Source organism: Acanthopagrus latus, chromosome 20 (genome assembly GCF_904848185.1).
Source record: "Acanthopagrus latus isolate v.2019 chromosome 20, fAcaLat1.1, whole genome shotgun sequence".
NCBI classification, from domain to species: Eukaryota; Metazoa; Chordata; class Actinopteri; order Spariformes; family Sparidae; genus Acanthopagrus; species Acanthopagrus latus.
Window position 1 is genome coordinate 19,170,269 of NC_051058.1, and position 24,231 is coordinate 19,194,499.

The window sequence follows — 24,231 nt, forward strand, 5'->3', positions numbered from 1 at the left end:
CTCCTAATACGTTCTCAAGAAAACAACGTGAAGAATGTTTTTCATGAAAATTTAGCTAGCTAGCTACAAATAGTGACTATCGTCATGTACCAACGAAGAAGAGCAAAGCAAATTGTACGATGCGTTCAGTTTAGCGGGAAACGTCACGATTTTTCTTTTGAAAACGTTACTAGCTGCATGATACAACAACATTTTACACTTTATACATTTCCCTAAGGTTTGCCCTGAAGACGCTAAATAATAAGAGTGCATTTAAATTAAGTTTATGGCTTAATCTAGTTGTTGAAAACATCCACTATAGTAGTTCGCGTGTTCAAGTCCTTTATCAACATTACTACATTGTGCATACAACCGTTACACGTGCTTTTATTTTGAAGTCAGATTTACATTTCCTGTTATGACTGGATTGTTTTAGCGTACTTTACTTTTCAGGTGTTACCAGCCAACTAACCAACGAAAATAACTGTTAAATTACGTCAACTGACCACTACAAATGTACATAAAAATAAAATAAATAAATAAAATGTATTAGTTTTTAAATGGTATAATTCAAACTCAACAGCAACCAAATGAGGGCATTTTCTTGACAAGTGTTTTTTACAGCAACAATGTTTCGACATGTAAGAACAAAATTACAAGTCAGCCAGTCTAAATTAATTAAGTAAGGTCTCGTTTTAATGAATACAAACATACATACATTTTCATCATACAGGTACAATAAGTTACCCATAAGGAGTGCCATGACGTTCTTTTTCAGAGCAGAATAAACATATTAGTTCCACATTTCTTACAATTTACAATTTGAAGCATTGAAATGAGCCATTAAACAACAAACTATAACTCCTTTCCTACAGTTCATAATATATAATATACACACTGAAGTATCAGCTCTTTGAATAAACAGCCATAATGTCTGTGAAGTAATTCTCTGTGAGGTTGGTGTTGGAGTGATGGACAGATATGATGAGGACTGTTTTTATTGCTGGGTGACAGTTAATACACACAAAGACATAACATGCTACGCTGCTGCTTTCTGACTCCGCTCTATGGCCATCCTCTCCAGTCTCTCAGTGTAGAATCCATTGAAATCCAGCCTATGAAATTGTAAAAAAAAAAAAAAAAAAATGTAAAAACATCATTTTAAATAAATCTAAATTAGATCAATGTATTTTGAATACAGTGTAACTACCTCTACTGATAAACATTTATCACATCATCTTTCTGCATGATCGCCTTGAAAGCTGCATGAAACAAATCTTTTGGCCACCTGGGGGCAACAGAGCAACCTTAATGTCTGTCATATAATCACCTGACAGTGTTGTTATCATAAAAATATTGGGGAAAAAATGTGTGTGTGTGCACATCCAGCTGACAGGAAGCAAACTTTTAAGTCCAATATTGTCTTTTCAGCTTGTGAGAAAGCTGATTAATGTTCATCTGCATTCTCCAGCTAGAGTCTGTCTGTCAGCTGTTTGGTACTAAACAAATAGTGTGCTAATAGTTTTTATTACTTAAGACACTCTGGCCCAAGTGCGTTTACCTGTAGATGATGCTGATCATGCTGTGCTCACAGTCGTTGGTGCTGTAAATGCTCAGCTTGTCCAGCAGGTCGAGCAGCAGCATGCTGAAGTTACTGTCAAACTTGCTGATGGTGGCTTCAAAGCCGGCGTCTGACTGAAGGGCATCCACGTACTCTGATAAAAACTTGAGCAATGACAGATACAAACATTAAAAAACACAACATGTCTACATTCCTGAAACTCAAAGTATGAGTCTGAACATTTCCTGCAGTACATGACGTGATCATACCTTTGTGGTCAGTCTCTTCCTCTCTGCCTCGTCAGCATGTTCGCTCTGAGATGGAGCACCATTAATAGTCCCTTGTTCCAGAGAGAGACGCTCCAACCTCATGCTCTGAGTGAAGCGCTACCAGAGTCAACACAAAACAAAACACGTGAGTACAAACATTTTATTCTATTCTCAGGATTTAGACTTCTATTTTTGTAAAAATCTAGTTTTCAATCAAAACAGAAGATTTATCATGAACAAACCTGCATGCAGTTTGTGAACATGACACAGACAGCCATGAGTTTGGAGAAGATCCTGAGAAGCTCAGGATTGGTTAGCATGCAGTCCTTCAGGCAGTTGTCGAGGAAGCTGGTGTGGTGGCAAAGCACATCATCGATGTTTGACGCCTGGAGAAGAAGAAGACAGTCAGCACAAAAAACACAAGATCAAACTTTCTGTAAGTGTCTTCTAATAGTGCAACCAACAATTATTTCATTGTTGGTTAATTTGCTTGTTTTTTGGTCTTTAAAGTGTCAGTCCTCAAATGTCTTGTTTTGTCCACATCCCAAACATATTCAGTTTTCTGTCATAGAGGAAGAAAGTAACCAAAAAATATTCACATTTAACAAGCTGGAAACAGAGAATTTATATATATAAATATATAAATAGTTGGTGATAAATTTAATAGCTGACAACTCATCCATTAATCATTGCCGCTCCAGTGAAACTGACCCTGCTGTCAGCTACCTATTAGACAGCAAACAACTGACAATCTGACAACAGACAAGAGATCTCATCCACTCACTGTTTTCAGGTTGTTCTCCATGATGTGCCAGGTGGGCTCCATCACCTCAAACATCATGTAGTACTGGATGTTCTGCACAAAGTTGAGCATGCGCTGTCGGAGGGCAAACGCAGCAGCAAACCTGCAGACAGTATGTTAGAACAGTGTGTGAATGAGGACATTCTGCTTGTTGAGATTTTCTGCACAAATTCACCAACGTACTCACCATTTAGGAGAGCGTAAGGAGTACTGCTTGAAGTCTTTGTTACTGATCCAAACGTTGCACAGCAGCCTCTCAACATGTTTGCAGTAAAACATGTGTCTGAACAACATCTGGTACCTCGTCAGGGCTTTCCTGGAAAAAGGAATTGATGAGAAATAAACAATTTTACTAAAAGTATTGATGACAGAATAAGATTAGACTATTTAGGTAAATAAAAATTTATTAGTAGAACACTTTTCAAAATTTACAAAGTGGTTTTAGAAATGACAGGGATGATAGTAAAATACAAAATAAAATAAAAACATAAATTACTAAACAAAAAAGAAAAATATCAGTAAAGAGTCAAAGATCAATAAGCTGTGCAGCAGAATCAAAGATGTCGTCTTTTTTATTCCACTTAAAATTCATCCTTAAAACCTTAATTGTGTTTGCATGTGCATATGTACACTAAAGTATCTTGAACGTAAAGAAGGCGTCACACCATGAAACACATAAATAAGATAAAAATCAACCAGCAGCAGCAGATACGAACCTGTTGATGATGAGCGAGAGCGGCCATTTGACGATGTAGTCGAAGGAGAAGGCCTCAAGCCCACTGAGGGCCACGTCTGTTGGCTCTGCGTTGATGATGGCCTTCTCCTGTTTGGTCTCGATGGCCAGCACCCGCAGCAGCTGAGTGATGACATCATGAGGCATCAAGTCAATCTGCGGGAAGAAGAGTGGGAGGTCAAACATTATACAGTGTGAAACAGCATGACTCACACATCATGAGATCAGCCTGCGAGTGAAGAAGGAATACAAGACATACTGGATCAGTGATGGTTTAATGAAGGAACGGATGGATTACTTAATGTTTCTGTTGTCAGTCATTTCCATCTCACATGAGATTTGTTTTCTTTTTTTTAAGTTTTCTAATAATTATCTTCTTAAAGAGCTTGTTCTGGGCGATAAACTGCTGATCCTCTGAGATTTGACAGTTATTCTTGACTGGCGCTTTAGCTGCTAAATGCGCCACCATGTTCACCAGCTGGTTGCTAATTGTGTCTGACTGCTGTTTGTGGCTGAGCAGCTAGCAGCGTTTCCCACACATATATTTCACTTGGCCGGTCCACCCAGGTATATTAACTATATCATATGTGGTGACCCATTTTAGCATTTTTTTCCATCAAAAGCAGTGAGAGTGAACCAAAACTGTAAAGTTGCGATTGGAAAACCAAAACAATGAGCTCACAGACGCTCAAATGCGCTGTTCACCTGAGAGGAGTGACAGAGTTGGTGATAATTCTCTTTAGGTTCATCACAACATTGACCGTTTTCACATACAACTATACATACCATCAATTGTCAACATAAAAATATTGACTACAGGAGCTTTAACGCATCTACTGAAGCTGCTATAACAAATGGACAGCACCAGAGATTCACATTCATGCACCTGTCTGTCTAAATCTGTCTGTTTTCATGTACTGTAGTTTACTGATGAGACCACAATGAACTACAGTCTTATTTTCCCTCACCTTGAGGTCGTCTTTGAAGGGGTCTGTGTTGGCTGTGCTCATCCTCAGAGCCAGCTCCAGGAGGGCTTCTAGTCTGGGAGGCACAATATCGTCCACTGGCTTTTTGAGCTCCTCCTCTGTCAGGTCCATGAAGTGCACAAAGAAATCACCTTTGTCCATCAGGAAGTAGTGCTTGATTGATCTATGACAAAAAACAACATAGATGGATACAGGTTTATAATTCACTGCATGAATAGACTGAACAATCTCTTTACTTCAGTTTTTGAAACTAGATTCAAGACAATTTTCCTTATCAAAGCTCTGTTTTTCCTTTTTTCCCCTATCTGGTCGTAAAATAGTTGAAACTTCTGGTTATATGCACAAGCAAAAACTCAATAGATAATAAAATTGAAAGAAGTGAGAGAATATGTTCACCTCAGGCGGGAAACCAGCTCCTTCTCTTCCATGAGGAAGTCCAATAGGACCTTGCTGGCGTAGTTGTAAGCCTTCTCGATCTGCTCGACATATGCCCTCTCCTTCAGGGTGTACAGGACCTCTTTAGCATCAGGACACGTCACATCGCGGCCACACTCTCGCACCACATTGAGGTATTTCCCTGCACAATAACAAAGAATCAAGTCTTAAGTGTAGGAAAGGCTCTTCTAATTTTTTTTAATTATTGTTTTTTTTAATTTTTACCTGTGCTCAATATTTTGTCAGCCATTTTCTGTAGAAAGGAGGGAATCCGATGTTGTACGATGGTGTACCTCTGATCCCAGTACTTATCGTTGTAGTCCTCCTGAATCTTCTCTTTCTGCAGCTCGTGCTCCTCCACCATGAACTCACTGTGAGGACACATCATGTGTGAAATCAGATTCAACAGAAATCAGACACTGATGTAAGTATGTTTTTGTCATTGTCTGTACCTGTATGGATCCTTGATGATGCCCCTGTAGATCCACTTCTCAAGGATTTCAAAATAAGGGACACTGGCGGCTTTAGTGAGGTAGAGACACAGCTCCTGAGCCTGGCTGTCACCGGTGTAGTTAAAGGTTCGATCGTGAAGGAGACTCAGTGTCGACCCGCCCATACACTCTCCTTTGTCCACCGAGGATGCTGTTGAAATATCGTGTTTGTAGGATCACTGTGATAGAAACTTCCTAATGATTGAAGTCAGGGATCAGCCAACACTACAGCCCTTCTTTTTAGTTTTATCTTGTGTATTTTTCTTGTTTTTTATTGTTTATTTGGTTCTTTTCCATGTGTCTATATTCAATTAACCAGTAGTTTTATTTTGAATATTTCAATTACATTTTGCTAATAGATTACAAAGAACTGTTACAAAGGATGTGAATATTTCTTCCACCACTGTTATAAGATGAAATACAGCTGCTACTGAAGTTCTCTCTGTAAACCTGGCTCAGACCGCCCTCAAGTGGCTAAAGTGAGCAGCACATGTTAGAGGAGACTCCTCAAGATGAAAACGTTAGCCTCCTTACGTAAGTGTGCTGAAACTGTACATGTTGTTCTCATGTTTAAGTAGGACCCCAATCACTTGTCCATTAAGGGAGTGATGTCAATATGACCTTTTCAGAGCAAGTAGAATTTACACAAACACACAAGTAGACACAAAAAGCAGCACATGGATGAATACACACTGAGATATGAAAGGGCACATATTCTGCATTCTCAGAGCACTGCCACAACTCTGTCACTAATTTATCATTTCACAAAATTAAGTTTATTAACCAAAGCACAATATGTAGGAGAGTTTGAATTTTCGTCTCATTTCATTTATTGTGCATATACCTGATAACTCAATTCAACAGCAAAATCCAAAAAACACAATGCACTTCTTGATATCATTAGTTTTCAACTGACTGATGTTCCACAGCAGTCCAATCTATCAGGCCCTGACTCATCCTCCCTCTCTCGCCTCTTCCTTCCCATTTTTAATCTCAAGGACCCAGAAGCAGGGAGAGGATATGCAAAGTAATATTAAAAGTTGAAATAAAATGTGCAGGAATTAAAGAAGCGGGATTAAGAAATCACTTTGTGAAGTCACCTTCACAAAAAAGTTAATGACACAAAAGTCAGACTCTCACCAATGGAGGCGAGGATCTCCATGGTCCTCATGGTGGGCTGGATGTAGAACCAGAGCTTCTGCAGGGACAGCAGGCCCTGCCGCTGGAGGTGCTCCAGCTGAGTGACAAGAATCAGGTACTCCTTCATCAGGGTCCTCATGGCTGCCGTCAGGGCATGGTTCACCTGGCCGTACTCAAAGGAAGACTTCTCCTCAATGAAGCTGCAGGACAAATACATTACCACCATGTAATAATGTTTACTCTGTGGTAGTCAAAAATCTGAGGGCCGATTCGGCTAATTTTTACACTCTCACCGTGTAATAGTGGAGTAATATGACGCCACTGGCAATATTCTGTTCACCAGCTCTTTGACAGACATGTCCAGTGTTGAATCGACGATGAAGGAGCGGTTCTGCCTCCCCAGGACAGGCTGGGCTGTGATGTCACGGCCATCAACTCCGACCAGGACAAACAGCAGATCTTCGACCAGAGCTTGTTCCTGAGCAGCCAGGGGCATCGTACCTGAGCGCAGGTACAACAAGAACACTGTCATTTGGTGGCGTATACAATTAATGCATCAGCACAGGAAGTGTCATCAGGTTACTCAACTAGCTGATAACAGTATTAATACACGTAGCAGAGATGAATATGAGACTAGCTCACCAATGGCCACCGCCGGATCTCCTGGAGGGGTGGGGCTGGTGATGAAGTCTCCGAGGAGAGCAGGACGGTCGTATACCCAGTTAGGAAACACGGGGTTGGGCTGTGTGGGGTTCTTCTTGTTGTGTTTGTCTCTCAGCATCTTCCGTGTGACTTCAGCAGGCTGCAGGTTAAAATCACAAAGTGTAACAAATGAATAACAAGAAGCTTTAGAGCCTGAATGGTATGGAATTATTTAAACACTAAACAATCCATATGGATAAATAGCACTACTAGTATTAGCATTTTGTGGTGTCCTGCCCCTTTAAGTTACAGAATTTATATATTTCTACATATCGCTACACAAAAGTGATTTATACTTGCAAATTGCTACATATAGTTTTGGTTTAGAATTTCTCAATCATTGTTTGGATTCACTCTCATTGTTGTTGTGAATCATGAGGCAGTCTTTCCCCTACATACAAACAGCAGTGGCTAAAGAGTGGCTAGCAGTTACTAGAAAGAAAAATTGCGCAGGTGTAACACCTCCGCTGCTACAACTTCATCCTAGGGGAAACACTGTGAGTGGATTTAAATCATAAGCCAACCAGCATTAGTGTGTTATTAAAACCACCCAACTTCCCAAGAGACAGAAATCCCATCCAAATTCTTTCAAGTCTTGACCCATCCCACAGTTTCAACCTAACTTTCAGTACGTAAGTGCGAAATCCTCACCAGAGGAGCATTGGAGCTGGCTGTCACGTTGCCGAGCTTCTTTCTCAGCTCATCCAGCTCCTGCATGGACATCTTAGAGCTGGTCTGAGGGAGGGAGTAACTGGTGGTTGTGGTTGATGTCGTGTTTGCTGAGGACTCCGACCTCTCTTTGGCATTCTGCTGCAGAAACTGCAGCGTCTACGAAAACATCACGACAAAGCTGTGAGAGAGTCTCATAAGAGCTACAAACTACTACAATATGACATTTCATCCATCAACCAGTGACATTAGCTGTTTGCGTAGCGTTAACTGTTTGTTTCACTTTCACTACTCAAATTACTAAGAGATGAAAGACAATCATGAAAACACAGGAATCATTCTATAAGTCATAACTGAGTAATAACAAAAAGCTGTAATTAGCTGCTTGTACACCATTTATTACCTCTTTATCCTCACAGAGTTTGGAGAGCAGATAGACCAGAGGGTCAAGGTTTCGAACATTTTTGGACTTGAGCTCCTCATATTTCCTCAAGAAGTCCTCTGGGGTTTTAGAGAACTCAGCTAATTTGACCTGAAAATGATAAAACAGACATAATCAACAGAATATACCTTTAAATACAAACTAATTTCCACATTACAAGCATTTACTGCAGGGCAACAGGTGTTGATGTCAGTGAGAGAAAAACATAGTCATTTTTTCAACTCCTTTTAAATATTTATTTTTCTGGTTTAGTTTTGTTTTAGTTTGCTTATTTTCATAAATGTAACTTTTGTCTATTGTTATTGTCTTAAGCACTGATGTCACTTTCTTTCTCTCAGGCTCTATTTTAAAAAGATACAAGGCAAGATAGTAAACAGAACTTCAGCAGAACAAGATTTCACAAATTGGATATTCAGAGACAAAGTATGCGTATACGATTATGACTTTAGCTCAGCTGTGAGAAGAGCCCTAATTTCAGCTGACAGCTGAAGCAGCACATCTTGGAAGAAAAAAACAATTTGTTGGCCATGATGCGGGCAAAAGTTTGATACCATCCATCCAGGACCCCTCATTAATTTCAGGACACTGTGTTCAACTTTATGTTGCATTCAAGCATCCCCAAGTGTGTCTCACCCACCTTGGCACTGTGAGCAGAGACTGTAGTTGTGACATAGGGCGTCCTGTGTTTCTGCAGTAAATCTATGTACCCCTCTGCTCCATCCCCTCCTCTGACATGAAGCAGGCTGAGCAGCTCGTTCACATCATGGTGGATCCTGAACTCACTCATGGCTCAGGCAGCTGGAATGACAACACACTTCATTCAGGAAAGAGAAGGATAGCTACAGATGATTTTAACATCTACTGACCAGCTACTGACTCATGACGACAAACCTGAATACATGCAATAATTCACGCTTAGTCTCAACCAGTGATTTTAAAGGCAAACAAACTCAATCTTCTCACGAGATGAGTGTGATGCTGAGCTAACACTTAACGTTTATGTGATGCTAGCTTGCTTGCTAACTAGCTAGACAGCCAGATCGGGGTAAAACTAACTAGCTTGTAGGATAAAGATGCTAACTGCGTAGCTAGCTCATCCGGAATTAAACGTATCATTTTTCAAGCTGCTATAATAACGTAGCATGTTAAATCATAAACCGTATTACATGTCAAACGCAGGGCTCACTGTACCTGTCAGTCCTGTGTGTATGTGTGTTTGGTACAATACAACAACCAACTGCAGTGGAGGCACCTAACGCGCCCAGAGCGAGTCAAACTCTTCTTCTTCTGTTTCAGTAACCTGCACAGTAATGGCGCCACACTGCCCCCACAGGCCGAATGGCGCTATAACTGGCCACTGCTGTGAAGCTCATCCCTCCACAAATGCAATCCCTGTTTATTCAACATTATTAAAATATTTTGTCTTTTTTTTTTTTTTTAACAAAACCAGCACATTTAAACCTTTTTCTCTGAACTGATGATTTTATTATTAAACTGATGGCACATTTATTTCACAGCTCATATCTCATATTTTCAAAATCAAATCAATTTTTTTTTTCTATTTATTTGGCCAAAGAAATCACAATCACGTTGCTTCAGAGGGCTTTACAGTCTGTACTGTGAATGACACCACCTGTGTTTAGACCCATGATTTGAGTGAAGAAAAAAACAACAACAACAACAGAACAACAGAAAAAAAGATGAAAAAAAAACATCAGGAAGAGCCACAGAGGAGGGATCCCTCTCCCAGGACATAGATGTCACATGCACCCATCCACACATTACATTCTTGAATCACATCTTTCAACGTATTCCTTGTTCTGTGGACTAAAAGGCATACAAAAGAGATTTTTGTCCTTGCATGTCATCATAGGCTACATTATAGAAGGTACATGTCTATTGTGTTTCATACTAATAAACCTACAATTAAAAATATTTATTCCTATATCATACTATATCAGATTTTGAACCTTTGTCTACCTGCACATCCCCTGTATCCAAGGCTATCCGGTTATTTAAAATCATCTGGGCTGTTTAAATGTTCTATACATGTTGTTTGGGCATTTTGTTGAAAGTTACTAAAAAGTAGTGTATAAGTAATATATTACTCTGAGCAGACAGTTGTTAATTCAATAATATTAACTAGTGATATGTAAATCATTGCATTTTTAAAGTAACTTGCCCAACATTGTTTATTCATGATTTGGCTTTAAAATGAAAACAAACAAACAAACAAAAAAAACCTAAAAGATAAAATTCCTCCAAGCACATATCACTGTGTCGGCTTTTATTTTGAAAAGAGATGACATAGCGGAAGTAAACAGTAATCACGTTACAACCCGGAAGAATTGCCTTTCTCTGATTAACGTTTGAATAGCCAAGAATGACCAATTTATCTGGCGAAGAAACGATTAAAGGCGATGCTGCCGACGCCGTGCAGCCTCTGATATTCCTATTATCGTGTTAATCCTCGGCTCCGGAGCGAGAGGCGGTCGAGTGTGAGCAGCAACGCCCTGATGCCAGCCAGCCTCCCCGTCGGAGAAAAATATCCTCGCTCTGTTTACAAATCGGCTGAGAGACATCGCCTCCCCGCAGTGTATCGTTAGCTAATCGTGCGGTTGTGTGTGTTTTACAGACGGAAGAAAAACATGGCTGAACTGCATGTCGTGGAACCGAGCGGTACTGGCACCATAGAGCAGCCCGAGCACCGCGACGTCCGGGGCTCCGTGCGCCTGGCTTCGCCCACTCTCATGGTTCCGCCGCGGAGCAGCCAGCTCAGTCCCGGCGGGGTGTCGAGCGGCAGCGGCGGACGCTCGGTGTTCGGGTTCCCGGTGAAGAGCAACCCGAGCTCCCCGTCCGAACCGGTGGACAAGCCGGGCTCGCGCTGGGTTCGACTCAACGTCGGTGGGACCTACTTCATCACGACCAAACAGACGCTGTGCAGGGACCCAAAATCGTTCCTGTTCCGCCTGTGTCAAGAGGACCCGGACCTGGACTCTGACAAAGTGAGTGCACAGAAAGTCTCAACACGGGCCCGGCTGGAATTATCTGTTTTAAACATTAAATAGACCCAGAAAAATCAAGAAAAATGTGTGTTTGGACCTGGTTTCCATCATGAGAATGAATTATCCATTTGTCTCAATCAAAATATTATTTTTTAATCATTATTCACCATCATAGTATAAATAGTGATGCACGATCAATTATCGGCCTGATAATGGAAAATCGACACTATCGTTTATCGGCAGGTAATTTAAGCCAATAACAAAACGCCAAATTACTTGTGTCCACCAGCACCTACACACAGCATGTGGTGGAATGCACCTTTAAAGTTGTGTCGTGAACACAGAAAAGAAGAAGAAGAACAACTACAAACACGCTGTTCTCACTCTCATAATATCAAACTGCTGCACCTGTGTAGAGCCACGCAATGTAGACAAGAGACACACCTGAGAACACAACAGGAGGTAAAAGTCATGAAGTTAAAACATAAAATCTCATCACAGCTGTGGAATATCTTTTCTCACTACGTCTGAGCCTTTCTTACACCAGCTGTGCATGAAAAAGCATAAAAATGTTGTTTATTATTATTGGTGATTTATCGGTATCGGCAGAGAGAGTCAGGTGATTATCGGTTATCGTGCATCCCTAAATATTAGTAATGATATTTTTGCAATATATCATGATGTCTGTGCAAAAAACGATTAATTGATTAGTTGTCAGCCATCAGATTGATCAGCAGCTATTTTGACTGTCGATAAATGGGTTGAATGTATATTTTAAAGAAAGAAAGTCAAAATTTTCTGATTCCAGCTTCTTAAATGTGAATATTTTCTGATTTAATTCCTCTGTGACAGTAAACTGAATATATTTGTGTGGCAGAGATGGAAATATTCAAGTAAAAAAACAAAGTCACAGTTCAACGTGCGTTTAGATCAATGTCGCTGTTTCTTTGACATCATTGTTTATCTCTTTTAAATATTTTGTCCATTTCGCTAAATTGATCATCTTAAAATGACAATAATATCATTTAAGTACAAGTGTTTCTGTGCAGGCCAAGGACAATTATGGCTGTTTCAGATATTCAAAGATATTTAATTTAAAACAGAGAAAAGCAGCAAGTCGTCACATTAGACAAGAAAGTTTTCGATTCTCAGAATAATTTCCAGTGAAGTTTCTGTGCATCAAGGAATCAGTCGTTGATAAATACTGCAGCTCTCAGCTGTTTCCTGCAGTGTTTTACAGCCTGACACGAAGTCAAACCTCTGCCAGCGTCATGAAAAATTAAAACTCTTCCATGACATAAAACATTAACTCTCTTATTGTTGCTAAATGTAGCACTTGAAGCAGCGCAGCATATTCGACGAAGCTGATGCACTTGCACGTGGTTCTTGCACGTTCTGGGACGGTATCCACACGGATGAGTGCACGTTTTGTGAGTCGCTTTGGATAGAAGCTTTGGCTAAATAGATGTAATGTACTGAACCTTCAGGGGGAAAGAGCAGAGCCTTTATTTCCAAGTATTTTATTCTGTTTGCTGCAAGTGTTCTTGGTGCAACAGTGAAGACAAACCAAAACCAGAGAGCTTGAAAAAAATCATATCCCTTAGATTATGTCATTTAAAATTGAGCTGCAATGATTTCTTGCTTAGTCGTCCAGTATTGAATAAATCAACAACAACGTTTAAAAATTCTCTGATTGCAGCTTCTTACATGTGAATATTTTCTGGCTTCTTTCCTCCACTGTGACAGTGAACTGAATATCTCTGGGTTGTAGAGAAAACAAGACATATAATGACGACATGTTGGGCTTTAGGAAACATTCAATCGAACAAACAACTTGATTATTTGAGAAAGTTGAGACAGATTAATCCACAATGAAAATGATCGTTTTTTGCAGCCATAATCAAAGAATTGACTAGAAAAGTGTCTGTCAGGCTGGAAACGAGGCATCAGCTTTGGAAAATATGGTTGCCATATTTTGTAATTTTTGCAGTTGTACATCAGTTTAATAATAAAAAAAAAGCTTTTAAAAGCTTTATCAAAGTAACTGAACAAAATTCTTTGGATCTTGTGTTTAATCGGACAATTTACAGAACTTGAATCTTAAGTGTTATTGACTACAGCAGCAACATGAGAGCAGTATTTCAATATCACTTAGGCAGTAAAACTCAAAAAAGTTTATTTTGTTCATATTAAAAATGGCATTGAAATCAACAAAAGGCCAAGAATTCTTTGCCAGTTTCAAGTTGCAGTCTGGAAACCGTCGCTGTCGTGCAGTGATTAACATGTTCTGAGCAGGATGTTTAAAAATTTGCATCAGAAGAAAATTCATCCACCAACTCAACTCAGACTTCTGGACATTATCCAAACTTGATCCAAGAGTGAGAACAAACTAAATCCTCCTCACTTTTAATTTAGCACACTTATTTTTCCAGTGTGGGTTAAATGCATCATTAAAGTCTCACCTGGTCACCCATGAACGATCAATGTAGATGGAAGCAACGATGACAACAAACACTTTTCAAAGTTTTAAAATATGAAACTTTGCATATGTTGTGCAAAGATGAACAAACTCACTTACTTATAAATCTCTGTAGGTGTTCGGACATTTCTTTTTAACATTGCTGGAAATTGTACCAATTTTTTACACTTATTTACACTTCCAAGTGCCATGAAATTGAGTTCCTTTCTTTGTTCTGCATTTAATTCACCCATCTGGGTTATTAGGATTGAATTTACTGAGTTTAGTTCTACTGTTAATAGACAATATTTATCTTTAATAACTTGGCTTTTCATATTTCTGCTTGATCTCTCTGAAGATCCTCCATCCACACGATTCTTTTATTATTTGAGGATTCTCTTTCCACTTCCCACAAGCTTTCCATTAATACGGGGGTTTGATTGCAAGTTGCGAGTTCCTCAGTTATCCTGATCTGATATCAACCTTTAATGTGTTCCTCCAGGACGAGACAGGAGCCTACCTGATCGACAGGGACCCCACATACTTCGGCCCCATCCTGAATTACCTGCGGCACGGAAAGCTGATCATGGATAAAAATCTGGCTGAGGAAGGTAAAGCGTTTTGTACATTTTTCTTGTAACTGCTGGTAAATTTAGGGACCAAAGAATGAAGTCTGATGAATCAACATTTGTGTGTCAGGCGTTCTCGAGGAAGCCGAGTTCTACAACATCGCGTCTCTGGTGCGGCTGGTTAAAGAAAGGATACGGGACAACGAGAACCGGACATCTCAGGTACAGAAATCAGACCAGAATGATGTGAGCAGGTCAGATGACAGAGAATAGAATACATTTGTTCACCAGACTGGTACTAATACAACCAAAAATAGCTTTTTTTTGTGTGTGAGTTCAGATCATTGATGTTGTTTTATGTGTGTGTGCTCCTGTCGTGTCCCTCAGGGCCCCGTGAAGCATGTGTACCGGGTACTACAGTGCCAAGAGGAGGAACTCACACAGATGGTCTCAACCATGTCGGACGGTTGGAAGTTTGAGCAGGTGCTGAAAATACAGCTTTTTTTGTTCTCTTGTCAGATTTTAGTTTATGCTTTAGTGGTTTCAGAGCTCCGGTTTGGGGAAAAGACCAAAATGTGAAGTCACTGAATTCTCTTTAGATCTGAGTTTAAAGCGTCAATATTATTTTGTTTTCGACTGAGATGTCAGTGTTGGAAAAAGCACTGATAACTGGCATGGTGTGTGTGCTCAAATTTAAGGCTGTTACTTATTAAATCCCTTGTGTTTTAGATTAATCTGCTGATTATTTTGTGTAAATCACAAAAAACAATCCAATATGTTACCTCTGGCTCTGGAGGTGACGTCTTCAAATTGCTCATTTTGTGCAAACAACAGTCCAAAACCTGAAGAGACTCAATTTATTATCGCACTCAGGAGACTTCATTATCACAGACTATTAACAGTTGGATCCACCTCAGACAACAAGAGCCAAGAAAATGTTGGCATTTTGGTTAAAAAAAAAAAAAATTACTTGGCTGTTCTAATGTAGCAGGATCTAATATGTTATTTATTCAAAAAGTGATGTGTCTGCTCAATGAGCTACAAGATGTTTCACTTCTTCATCTGATTTGTGAAAATGTGGCTCAAAGTTTGCATAAAGTAGCTCATAAATCAGGTCTGCATTCAAACCAAGAACAATATTATAGTTCCATCAGTTAAAGGGACAGTTCACCCTAAAATAATTATCCATCTAGATTGTTTAGGTGTGATTTGTGGAGTTTTAGGGACCTGAGAGACTGTAGAGATGTCTGCAGTTTCTCCATTGTGATGTAACCAGATGGCACTCGGCACCAAAAAAAAAAAAAAAAAAAAACATTTAAAGCCGACAAGGACGACATTAATGTTTACATCCCACACTGTCACGAGTATGAGCCTCTCATCCAAAAAAGAATCAACATCATCATCATCATCAACAGTTAGTCTATTGATTATGATCTTGGTCAAATGATTCATTTCTTTTGCCTATGAAATGTCTGAAAGTAGTTAGAAATGTCTGTTACATATGACAGGAGGTGAGGGAGATGTCCCGAGATTGAAATATTGAATTTATAAAGATATTTCTAACCTAGAAAAGAAAAAAAGAAAGACAAATCTGTAAAAAATAAAATGTAAACCCAGAATATAGAGTATATTAAATTCAGAGGACTGTAGATACGTCTCCGGCTGATGTAACCTCACAAGTTCCTGTCTTTCGCCTTCTTTCCGCAGCTCATTAGTATCGGCTCCTCTTATAACTACGGCAACGAGGACCAGGCGGAGTTTCTATGTGTAGTTTCCCGGGAACTCAACAACTCCACCAACGGCATCGTCATCGAGCCCACTGAGAAGGCCAAGGTGAGAAATCTGCTGAACATCAGTCACTTCAAACCATGAGGCTGGCGATATTCTACATATTCTATATTTACTTTATAAATCACGACTTTTCACCAACATGTCAATAACCAAAGACATTCGACTTACAATCCTATTAAAGAGAAAGTTTGAACCAGAAAACATTAGGAATGTTTGTTTAATTAATGACTTCAATGGTCACAGCAGCTTTATACTTAGATAACATTAAGAAAATGATAATGATGGTAATTATAACAAAAGCAAAAATAAAAGCAGGATAATCAGACGTACATGATCAGGAATTATAGCAACAAAAACGGAAGTAAAACTAAAACCAAGTCAAGGTAAGTTAAGCTTGGAAATTACAATATTTCTTTTTTGAATATGCTTTTTTTTCCACCTCAGCATTAGTTTTTGACAATTTTACATGAACAAATTATTAGAAATAAGAAAATAAAGAACTATAATGAGTTTATGATCCTGTTACTCTCAGGATCAGATATTTTCAGGTCATAAAGGGTTTTATTTTTGCGAGGCGATTGGATATTTCCTGAGAAACATTGTAGCTTGGAGCATGTAAGACTTATATAATGTGGACCTATTGTGTTTCCAACTACTCTACAGGATTATTTTGGCATTAAGGATAATTCATTTGGTGTGTTCAAACTTCTATAGATCAGTGACAGAAGCATTTTCTAAGCTTTTGATAGTTTGCCTGACACACTGCTTTTTGTCTGAATGGTTCGACAACAGTTTGGGATTGACTTGGACTGTGATAGATGTTTTAGGATAACTTAAGATGAATTTTCAGGAATGGTAACAGGTCAAAGTCACTGATTTTCTCTTTAGGTAATTTGTTACAAAGCACCTGATGGAAAAAGAGAAAAAGATTTAAACCTCAACTTTGGAACGGGAAACTTCGAAAGAAATAAGTCTGCATCAGTTTAAGACTTAAACGTGCGTCTGTGATTTTTACTGACATATTTTTTTTTCCTTCTGTCCTCACAGATCCTTCAAGAGCGAGGCTCGCGGATGTGAGGAGACCCTGAGCTAAATAACACTTAATCAACAAAAAAAACAAAACAATAACATGAACATTTTCTCCAGTTTATCATCAAGATCCGTGAGTTTACCCTCCACTCCACCTCCCTGCCATCATCGCCATCACCCTCCTTCCCTCCTCCTCTGGTGTGCCTTTCCACAGCGGGGGCTCCCCGACGCCCCCCCTCTCCTCCAGTGCTGCAACACGACCCCGACTCGTCTCCACATTTCGTCTCCTCCACCATCGCAGGCTGTGGAACACTTCAGGGGGAGTTTAAAAGGGAATAAAAGAGAGTGCTTTTTTTCCTCATAGCAGCTTTCTGATGGTCAGTGTCACTGCGGTGCAGGCTACGGTGCTGATTGTAGCCCCTTATTGTTGTCAGTGCATGGACGCCCAACACAGAGCTACTATAAGTCATTATCATCTTCGCTGTCATCATCAGACAGGATATTTCCTCTCTCTTATACGTTTGGCTCTATCAACTTTGCAGAAATCTCCTCAGGACTCACAAAGGACATAAAGGAATGAACACAACTCCACTGACTGAGCCTCTCTCTTTCTGTCTTTACCCCCGATCTGTTCGCGGAGCGAGCGTCGACGCCCACCGCCTCCCTCTCTGATTTTTGCGGTAGGCCGAGGAACAACAAACCGAACCAGGGTCTGGAGGTTGAGACGGACGCATGAGCCAGCCTGGGTGCAGCATCTTTCCTCCACTCTGCTGAGTCTTGAGAAATATCCTTAAATAAGTGAGAAGCGTTCCTCGGACAGACGCCATTTCTTGGTTCGGCACCACGGCGTCCGACTCCTCCCACTTCCTGTCTTCGGGCTCGATCTGGTCTGTCCTCTCCAGGGAGAAAATGTGGGATATTTCCGCGCAAAAAGAAAAAAGACTCAAAGAGACTACACCTGTGTACAATTTGTCAAGGCATGTGAGGAATCTATATAAATCTATATAGGCTACATGATGAAATTATATGAAAAATTGAATGCAAATGGTGTAATTATTGATTTCTGTATCATAGTTGTCATATATTTACATATTCATATTTAAAACGATGGAGAGGAAAAAAAAAGATATCATTTTTCATGACCAGATTTCCTGAAGGTTTTCCTGCCCGGTGACATGGATGTGAGTACACCTGTATGCAGTGCCTCTCTGCTTTCTGTTCATGACTGAAATATCACATGTTTTTTCAGCTGCACGTTTTTTCTGTAGTGTTCTTTAAGAAAAACAAACAAAAAACCAACTCTTAGGTATCCTACTTTCTCTTGCATATCTTAAAATTGTAATTAGGGATAAAGGAAAACTACTGTCGCTGCCGTTTTGTCCAGACAAAGTGTGGCGTGGCGGGATTGGACTGTGGCCAGTTTGTATGCTGCCTCAAAAACACCTCCCCTTCCCCCTCTGTCTTTCTCTTTCACCCTGGCCTTGTGCGACTCTCATGCCAACATTCACCCCCTTTGCAGCTGCCTCCTTCACACCCAGATGACTTGTCTTGTCTTACATTCTGCAGCACTTGTAGCAACTGTGGCGCAAGCTGAATTGTACTCCTCACGCTTCAAGGCCTGAGATACCTGAGCCTCCGTTATATCACAGAAATTTACATTTACCTGTAAGTGAACCTGGCAGATGGCAAGTGTCCTCAGAGAAAAAAAGCCTTTTATTTCAGATGCTGATGTGTGACTTTTTGTTTTTCTGTGCCAGCAGATGCGTACCAACTTGGCTGAAGTGTATTTCTCTCAAGATACACTTGACATTAAGTTTCTCTATGATAGAGATGTTTTTAAGACTTGTAACAATGTTGGAGCAGACCGTCATGAAAGGGTGTCACGACATCCAAAATCAAACACTGAATCATTTTCAAATATAGAAAGTTAGTGAAATTTTAAATAGCAGTAAAACTGAATCGGCCTCTACTTCAAATGTGCGTTTACCCAAAGTAACAAGAGCTGAAATGTTCGGTCAATTAACTGATCAGTCGATTGACAGAAAACTAACCTGCAATTGTAGCAACCATAACTTTCTTTTCTTTGTTTATATCATTGTAAATGTAATGTTTTGGGGGTTTGGATCTGATAAAACATGACATTTGTAGATGTGGAAAAATGTATTGAGCCCCTAAAGTCCTGTAAGGTGATATTTTTCATCTTGTGTACTCAAGATCTGACGTATTCCCAGATCTTTTTATTAGTTATTTTTATTAGTTTTATTAGCAGTCGAAAAACCACAAAATATTCAAGAAAACAGAGTCAGAAGAGCCAATCTTTCAATTTGAAATTCTTAAACCAGTGTTTTTGTTTGGTAACAACCTTAAAACAGTTCATAAGAAAACTCTCTGTCGATCAACTTATCAGTTAACTGACTAATCGTGTCACTGCTTCGCCCTACAAAAAGACAATGTCAACACATGTGGATTCAATGTTGTTACCGGTGTGAATGCACCCTTGTCATATGATCGACTTAAGACAAAGTTTGAGCCATACTTTCACACATATCGGACGGAGAATTGAAACATCTCCTTGTTGCCCATCGTGCAGACTGAACTCACATTTTAATCACTGTCCCTAAAAAGCCAAGGGGCGTCGGATCTTTATCATGGATCACTTTGATCACCCGTCTTTGTATAAAGAACATATTTGATGCAGTTATGTTATATCAAGCATGAACTAAAAAGAATGCGTTTAACCAGAAAAAAAAAAAAAAGAAACTGTACCTTTGCTGTTGTCATGCTCCCTGACCGTCGTTCAAGTCAGGCCTCAGAGCTCAAACTTTGATGTGACTTCTTCTTTGTTTTGTTTATTTTTCCTCTCGGCCGTGTGTTGTGCAGTTTTATTCTGCTAATCTGAGTCGTGAGCAGACCGTGCGCTGCTAAAAATGCCCAAACGTCTCATTGAGGAGCACTTTTTTCTCCCTTGTTGTTCTCTGGGCCTTTGCAAAGCACCTTGGGTGTTGTTTCCCCTTCGTCTGTGTCCAGTGTTGTGCCTTTGACCTGTGTTGTGCACAGTTGTTTCCCCTCTTATCATGAGGTGCCTCTCATACCTTAAAAAAAAAGCCACGAGGCACCTGACCTGAGGTACAATGTATAATGCGGTCTCTAGCTTGTTTTCTATTGTTAGTGTTTCAGTGAGAGGCAAGCCAAAACAAATCCATTGTCCCCTGCGTTATTTTATGTTTTACGAAACCGACAAACTGAAAAACGATTAACAGCTGCTTTCTTTGTGCCATTGCTTTTTGAGCTAAAGCCACCCACAGTCCCTTACACAAAATTAATGTCCGAACCTGCTGTAAACACTTGTGCGGGTTGGCATTGTGTTTACAGTACTACCAAATGGGAGGGAAGCAGGGAGCAATCGACAGCAGGAAGACCAGACAAAGCAGGTTTCCCTCCTCTGCTTGGATCTTCTTTTAGTAAAACTCCAGCGGTGCACTTGTTAGCGGAGAGCGATTTGACTATAACCTTGCCGTCACTTGGCTTCTTTTTTTTTTTCTTGAGTTGCATGCTGAAGCCATAACTAATGATTCCATTTTTAGATGTGTGTAATCAACCTTTAAAGCACTTATACTGTACCTGTCACCTTTGTGAACCCACTTTTTTTACCTTGGTCGCACAGTTCAGTGGTTCCCAATCTAAGGGTCCTCAAGATGGTTAACAAGATATATTTGCCAAGAAAAGAAAAAATATATATATATTTCTGTGCTTTTCCCCATCTTCTAGTGATTTCATTAGTTGTGTTAGATTGGAATATCTCAACTACTATTGCAATGAAATTTTAGACGGATATTATCCCCAGAGGATGAACCCTTCTGAACTCGGTTATGTCAATGTTAGCATGTTAATATGCTAAACTAAGATGGTGAACATTGTTAACATTGTATCTGCTAAACATCAATTACATTAGCGTTGTCAATGTGAGCATGTTAGCTTGTTGATGTCAATGTTTAGCACAAAGCATCACTGTTCTACATAATGTAATTCTCCTGGCACTTTGTTTTGTGCTGATGGATAAAATGTTAACATGCTATATGTTTTATCTGCTGAACATAAACATGTCGGCATGTTAATGTTAGCTTCTAGCACGGAACACTGCCCCCAAGTAAATGCTCAAAGTCATTAGCATAATTGTACATTCTTGTAATCTTGTCATGTGTTAATAGATGAAATGTTAGCATGCTAACATGCAAGAGTTTGTTGATTAGCAAGGTACAAGTTATACCATGTTAGCATTCTTACAGTGAAAATTTGGTTAATGATGTAAAGATTATGTTTGCTAAACAAAAACTTGTTAGCATGCTGATGTTAGCCTTTAGCAAGCAACACTGCCCCTGGGTACACCATCACAGAGTGCCAGCGTAATTGTACACTGTTGTCTTGTTATGTACTAATAGATTCAATATTTACCATTATTTTTCTTCTTTGTCAACGTACTAACACTCACAAGAAAGTTGGTTTGCTAGTTTTTAAAAAAACTAAACATGAGCATTCTAGCATTTAGCAAGCAATATTGTCCCCAACTACAGCCTCAAAGAGCCACTAGCATAAATGTACACCTTTTTTATCCTGTTATGTGCTAAAAGATAAAAAATGTTGACACTCAAAAGAAAGTTGGTGAACAAGTTAAAGATTTTATCTGCGAAAAAATCAATTTATTAGCATGCTGATGTTAGCGCTTGGCAAGCAACACTGTTCTACAGAGCCGCTAGCTTAACTGACCCTCGTCATGTGGTTATTAGCCCCGCTAGCAACATGGCTTTAGGTTTGGCCGGTCCTCTGACAGCAGAGACATGTCCTCCAGACTGTTGACTTTTTATGTAGCGCCATCATCGCGTCAAATCTAGTTTGGTTTATGACCACCAGCAAAAGTAATGGCATTCCCATCAGCCTTAGCTGTGCTTTGTGCTTACGACTAATAGGTAACATGTTAGCATGCTAACACGTGAAAGTAAATTGATTGATATGGTAGAAATTATATCATGTTAGCATCGTGATGTTAGCTTTTGGTACAGCCTGACATAAACACTAGAATGGCTGTAAATACTTATTTCTTGTGAATTAGTATTTAGTTTTGCTTCCTGCGGAAATCAATAATTTTAAAAAAAGACAAGGAAACTTGGTTGAACTGGTCTCAGGGCTCACCAGAGTTTAGGAACCACTGATCTGGCTTAACTTTGCAAAGTGATTATCTGATCATGTGAATCAAGCACCCATTTTTTAAGACTTAAAAAAAAATTAATTATATGACCATCATGGTTTTTACTTTCACCTGCACTAGTTAGTCTAAAGATAACAATGCAATTTTAACAAATCTGCAAAAAAAAACAAAAAAAAAACAAGAAAAAGAAAATATATATCTCTCTGTTGTTTGGGCGCGTGAAAACACGAGAGCATGCATTGTTTTAGAGATTATGATGTCGTGTACTGGATTTTGTCTGACCTCTGTGTTAGTGCAAAGTGTATGTGATGCATGGTGGGGGGGCGATCAGAGGGAAGGCATGGCTCTGTGGTATGTAGGTGTAGATTTCTTGTGTGGAACAGTTGGTCTACAACTAGACATATTCTCTACTCACATGTTCTGTTTCTTCATCGTTTTTAGTTTGTTTTTGGGTTTTTTTTGTATCTTTGTCATGTCAATTTTAACTTAAACCATAGATCAAGAATAGCGAACTCTGAACGCAAATTAACCAACCAATCGGATTACAGACCCCTCACCACTCCTCACCACTCCTCCTCCTAACCTTGGTTTCTTTAGCGTTTATGCAAAAAAAAACCCGCAGGTTGACACATGAAAAGATTTTCTAAATCCATGGATCATTTTGCCAGTTAATCTGTAAACACCTGCATGCGTTTGTGAACATGCACACCTGTACACTCATTTAGACGTATTGAAAAAAATGTCACATATTAACAGTTACTTTGTGTTCATTTATCAACAGTATTGATGTCAAATGTGAATATTGTTATTGGCGACCGTGGAGAAAATGTTTGGAAGCTGACGAAACATTTTGTCTGATTGTTTGTTTGTTTGTTTTCACTTTTATTTATTTTATATTTTTTGAATTTTGTCTACCAAAATGTTGTTTCTTTACATGTAACAATTTTAACAAAACCCTGTCTTTTAATCATAAAATGTGTCTGTGTTTTAAAAACTGCGGCTCGTTGACTGCTTGTTTGTTCGAAGCTGTGTCGTCAGAGGTTTCACCTGAATCCTCCTTTTGAAACTCGTTCAACCAGCATTTTTAGAGCTTACTGTGTAGTGAAGGTCAAAGGTTGATTACGTCACAGTGAATCACAAGACAAGATGTTCAGATATCTGTCCCTGAAACATCTTCAACACAGAGAGGATGAGCGACATCTTGTTTATGCCGATAAAAACATTAAATTATTGTGTATTAACAAACAACAACTTAAAAACCATTTTCCTAGTGATGGGAAAATACATCTTGACTACACAGCAAGACACCTCTCAAGGTAACTGGGTGATTAGTGAAATACTTTACCACTTTCTGATGATCAGAAAAAGTTGGTTTTGTTAATGGGAATTATTTAAATACATGTAAATATGTACGACTTTGCAGATTACATGCTGCACTAAAGACAAAGTAACTAGTACCTAAAGTTACCAAATAAAGGGATAAATTATTTGTACCATTTCATAAAATGTAAATACTTAAATACACGACAAACAACTTTGGACTTGTAGTAGCCACTTGAGTAAATGTACTCAGTTACATTCCATCACTGCAGGGAAAGAAGGCAAACACTGTAATATGTTGAATAAAAAGCACAATATTTACTTCTTAAATGTAGTGGAGTAGAAGTGTAAAGTAACAACATGTAGATATTCATGTAATGCACATAAAGTACCATACGTGAGTAAATGTACTCAGTCACATTCCATCACTACAGGGATAGAATACCAAACTAATATGTGGATGTAAAAGCATTGAAAATACATCTTAAGTGTAGTGGAGTAGAAAATGGAAATACTCAAGTAATGTACATTAACTACGGTACTTAACTAAATCTACTCAATTACATTCCATCACTGCAGGGAACTAATGGAGAATTGCAATATGTGAAGTAAAAAGCATGAAAAATACTTCTTAAAAGTAGTGGAGT

At 39.2% G+C, this 24,231-nt stretch overlaps 2 protein-coding genes across 2 annotated transcripts; one reads left to right on the forward strand and one right to left on the reverse strand.

Annotated features, from left to right (window-relative positions):
* Positions 1-649: 649 nt before the first annotated feature.
* On the reverse strand, positions 650-9,521 carry tubgcp2 (tubulin, gamma complex associated protein 2). The gene is made up of 18 exons (XM_037082533.1): positions 9,401-9,521; positions 8,847-9,007; positions 8,171-8,299; positions 7,750-7,926; positions 7,039-7,198; positions 6,690-6,897; positions 6,397-6,596; positions 5,218-5,407; positions 4,991-5,136; positions 4,727-4,907; positions 4,313-4,493; positions 3,328-3,500; positions 2,799-2,927; positions 2,594-2,714; positions 2,052-2,195; positions 1,810-1,926; positions 1,541-1,704; positions 650-1,094 (listed from the first exon to the last, which is right to left on the reverse strand). Exons 2-18 carry the CDS (start codon positions 8,994-8,996, stop codon positions 1,019-1,021), a joined length of 2,646 nt encoding a protein of 881 aa, XP_036938428.1. The 5' UTR covers positions 8,997-9,007; positions 9,401-9,521; the 3' UTR covers positions 650-1,018.
* Positions 9,522-10,492: 971 nt separating this feature from the next.
* On the forward strand, positions 10,493-22,456 carry kctd2 (potassium channel tetramerization domain containing 2). Its single transcript, XM_037081657.1, has 6 exons — positions 10,493-11,214; positions 14,175-14,283; positions 14,372-14,463; positions 14,629-14,724; positions 15,949-16,074; positions 17,080-22,456. Exons 1-6 carry the CDS (start codon positions 10,858-10,860, stop codon positions 17,107-17,109), a joined length of 810 nt encoding a protein of 269 aa, XP_036937552.1. The 5' UTR covers positions 10,493-10,857; the 3' UTR covers positions 17,110-22,456.
* The last annotated feature ends 1,775 nt before the right edge of the window (positions 22,457-24,231 follow it).

What these genes read in the sequence shown, in the direction of transcription:
- kctd2 (XM_037081657.1), top strand. Translation starts at nt 10,858, where the DNA reads ATGGCTGAACTGCATGTCGTGGAACCGAGCGGTACTGGCACCATAGAG. An exon ending in TAAAAATCTGGCTGAGGAAG is followed by an intron (nt 14,284 to 14,371) that starts GTAAAGCGTTTT and finishes TTTGTGTGTCAG; the next exon opens with GCGTTCTCGAGGAAGCCGAG. An exon ending in ACGGTTGGAAGTTTGAGCAG is followed by an intron (nt 14,725 to 15,948) that starts GTGCTGAAAATA and finishes TTCTTTCCGCAG; the next exon opens with CTCATTAGTATCGGCTCCTC.
- tubgcp2 (XM_037082533.1), bottom strand. Translation starts at nt 8,996, where the DNA reads ATGAGTGAGTTCAGGATCCACCATGATGTGAACGAGCTGCTCAGCCTG. An exon ending in CCAGCTCCAATGCTCCTCTG is followed by an intron (nt 7,199 to 7,749) that starts GTGAGGATTTCG and finishes TTTAACCTGCAG; the next exon opens with CCTGCTGAAGTCACACGGAA. An exon ending in CCTTCAAAGACGACCTCAAG is followed by an intron (nt 3,501 to 4,312) that starts GTGAGGGAAAAT and finishes TTCTTCCCGCAG; the next exon opens with ATTGACTTGATGCCTCATGA.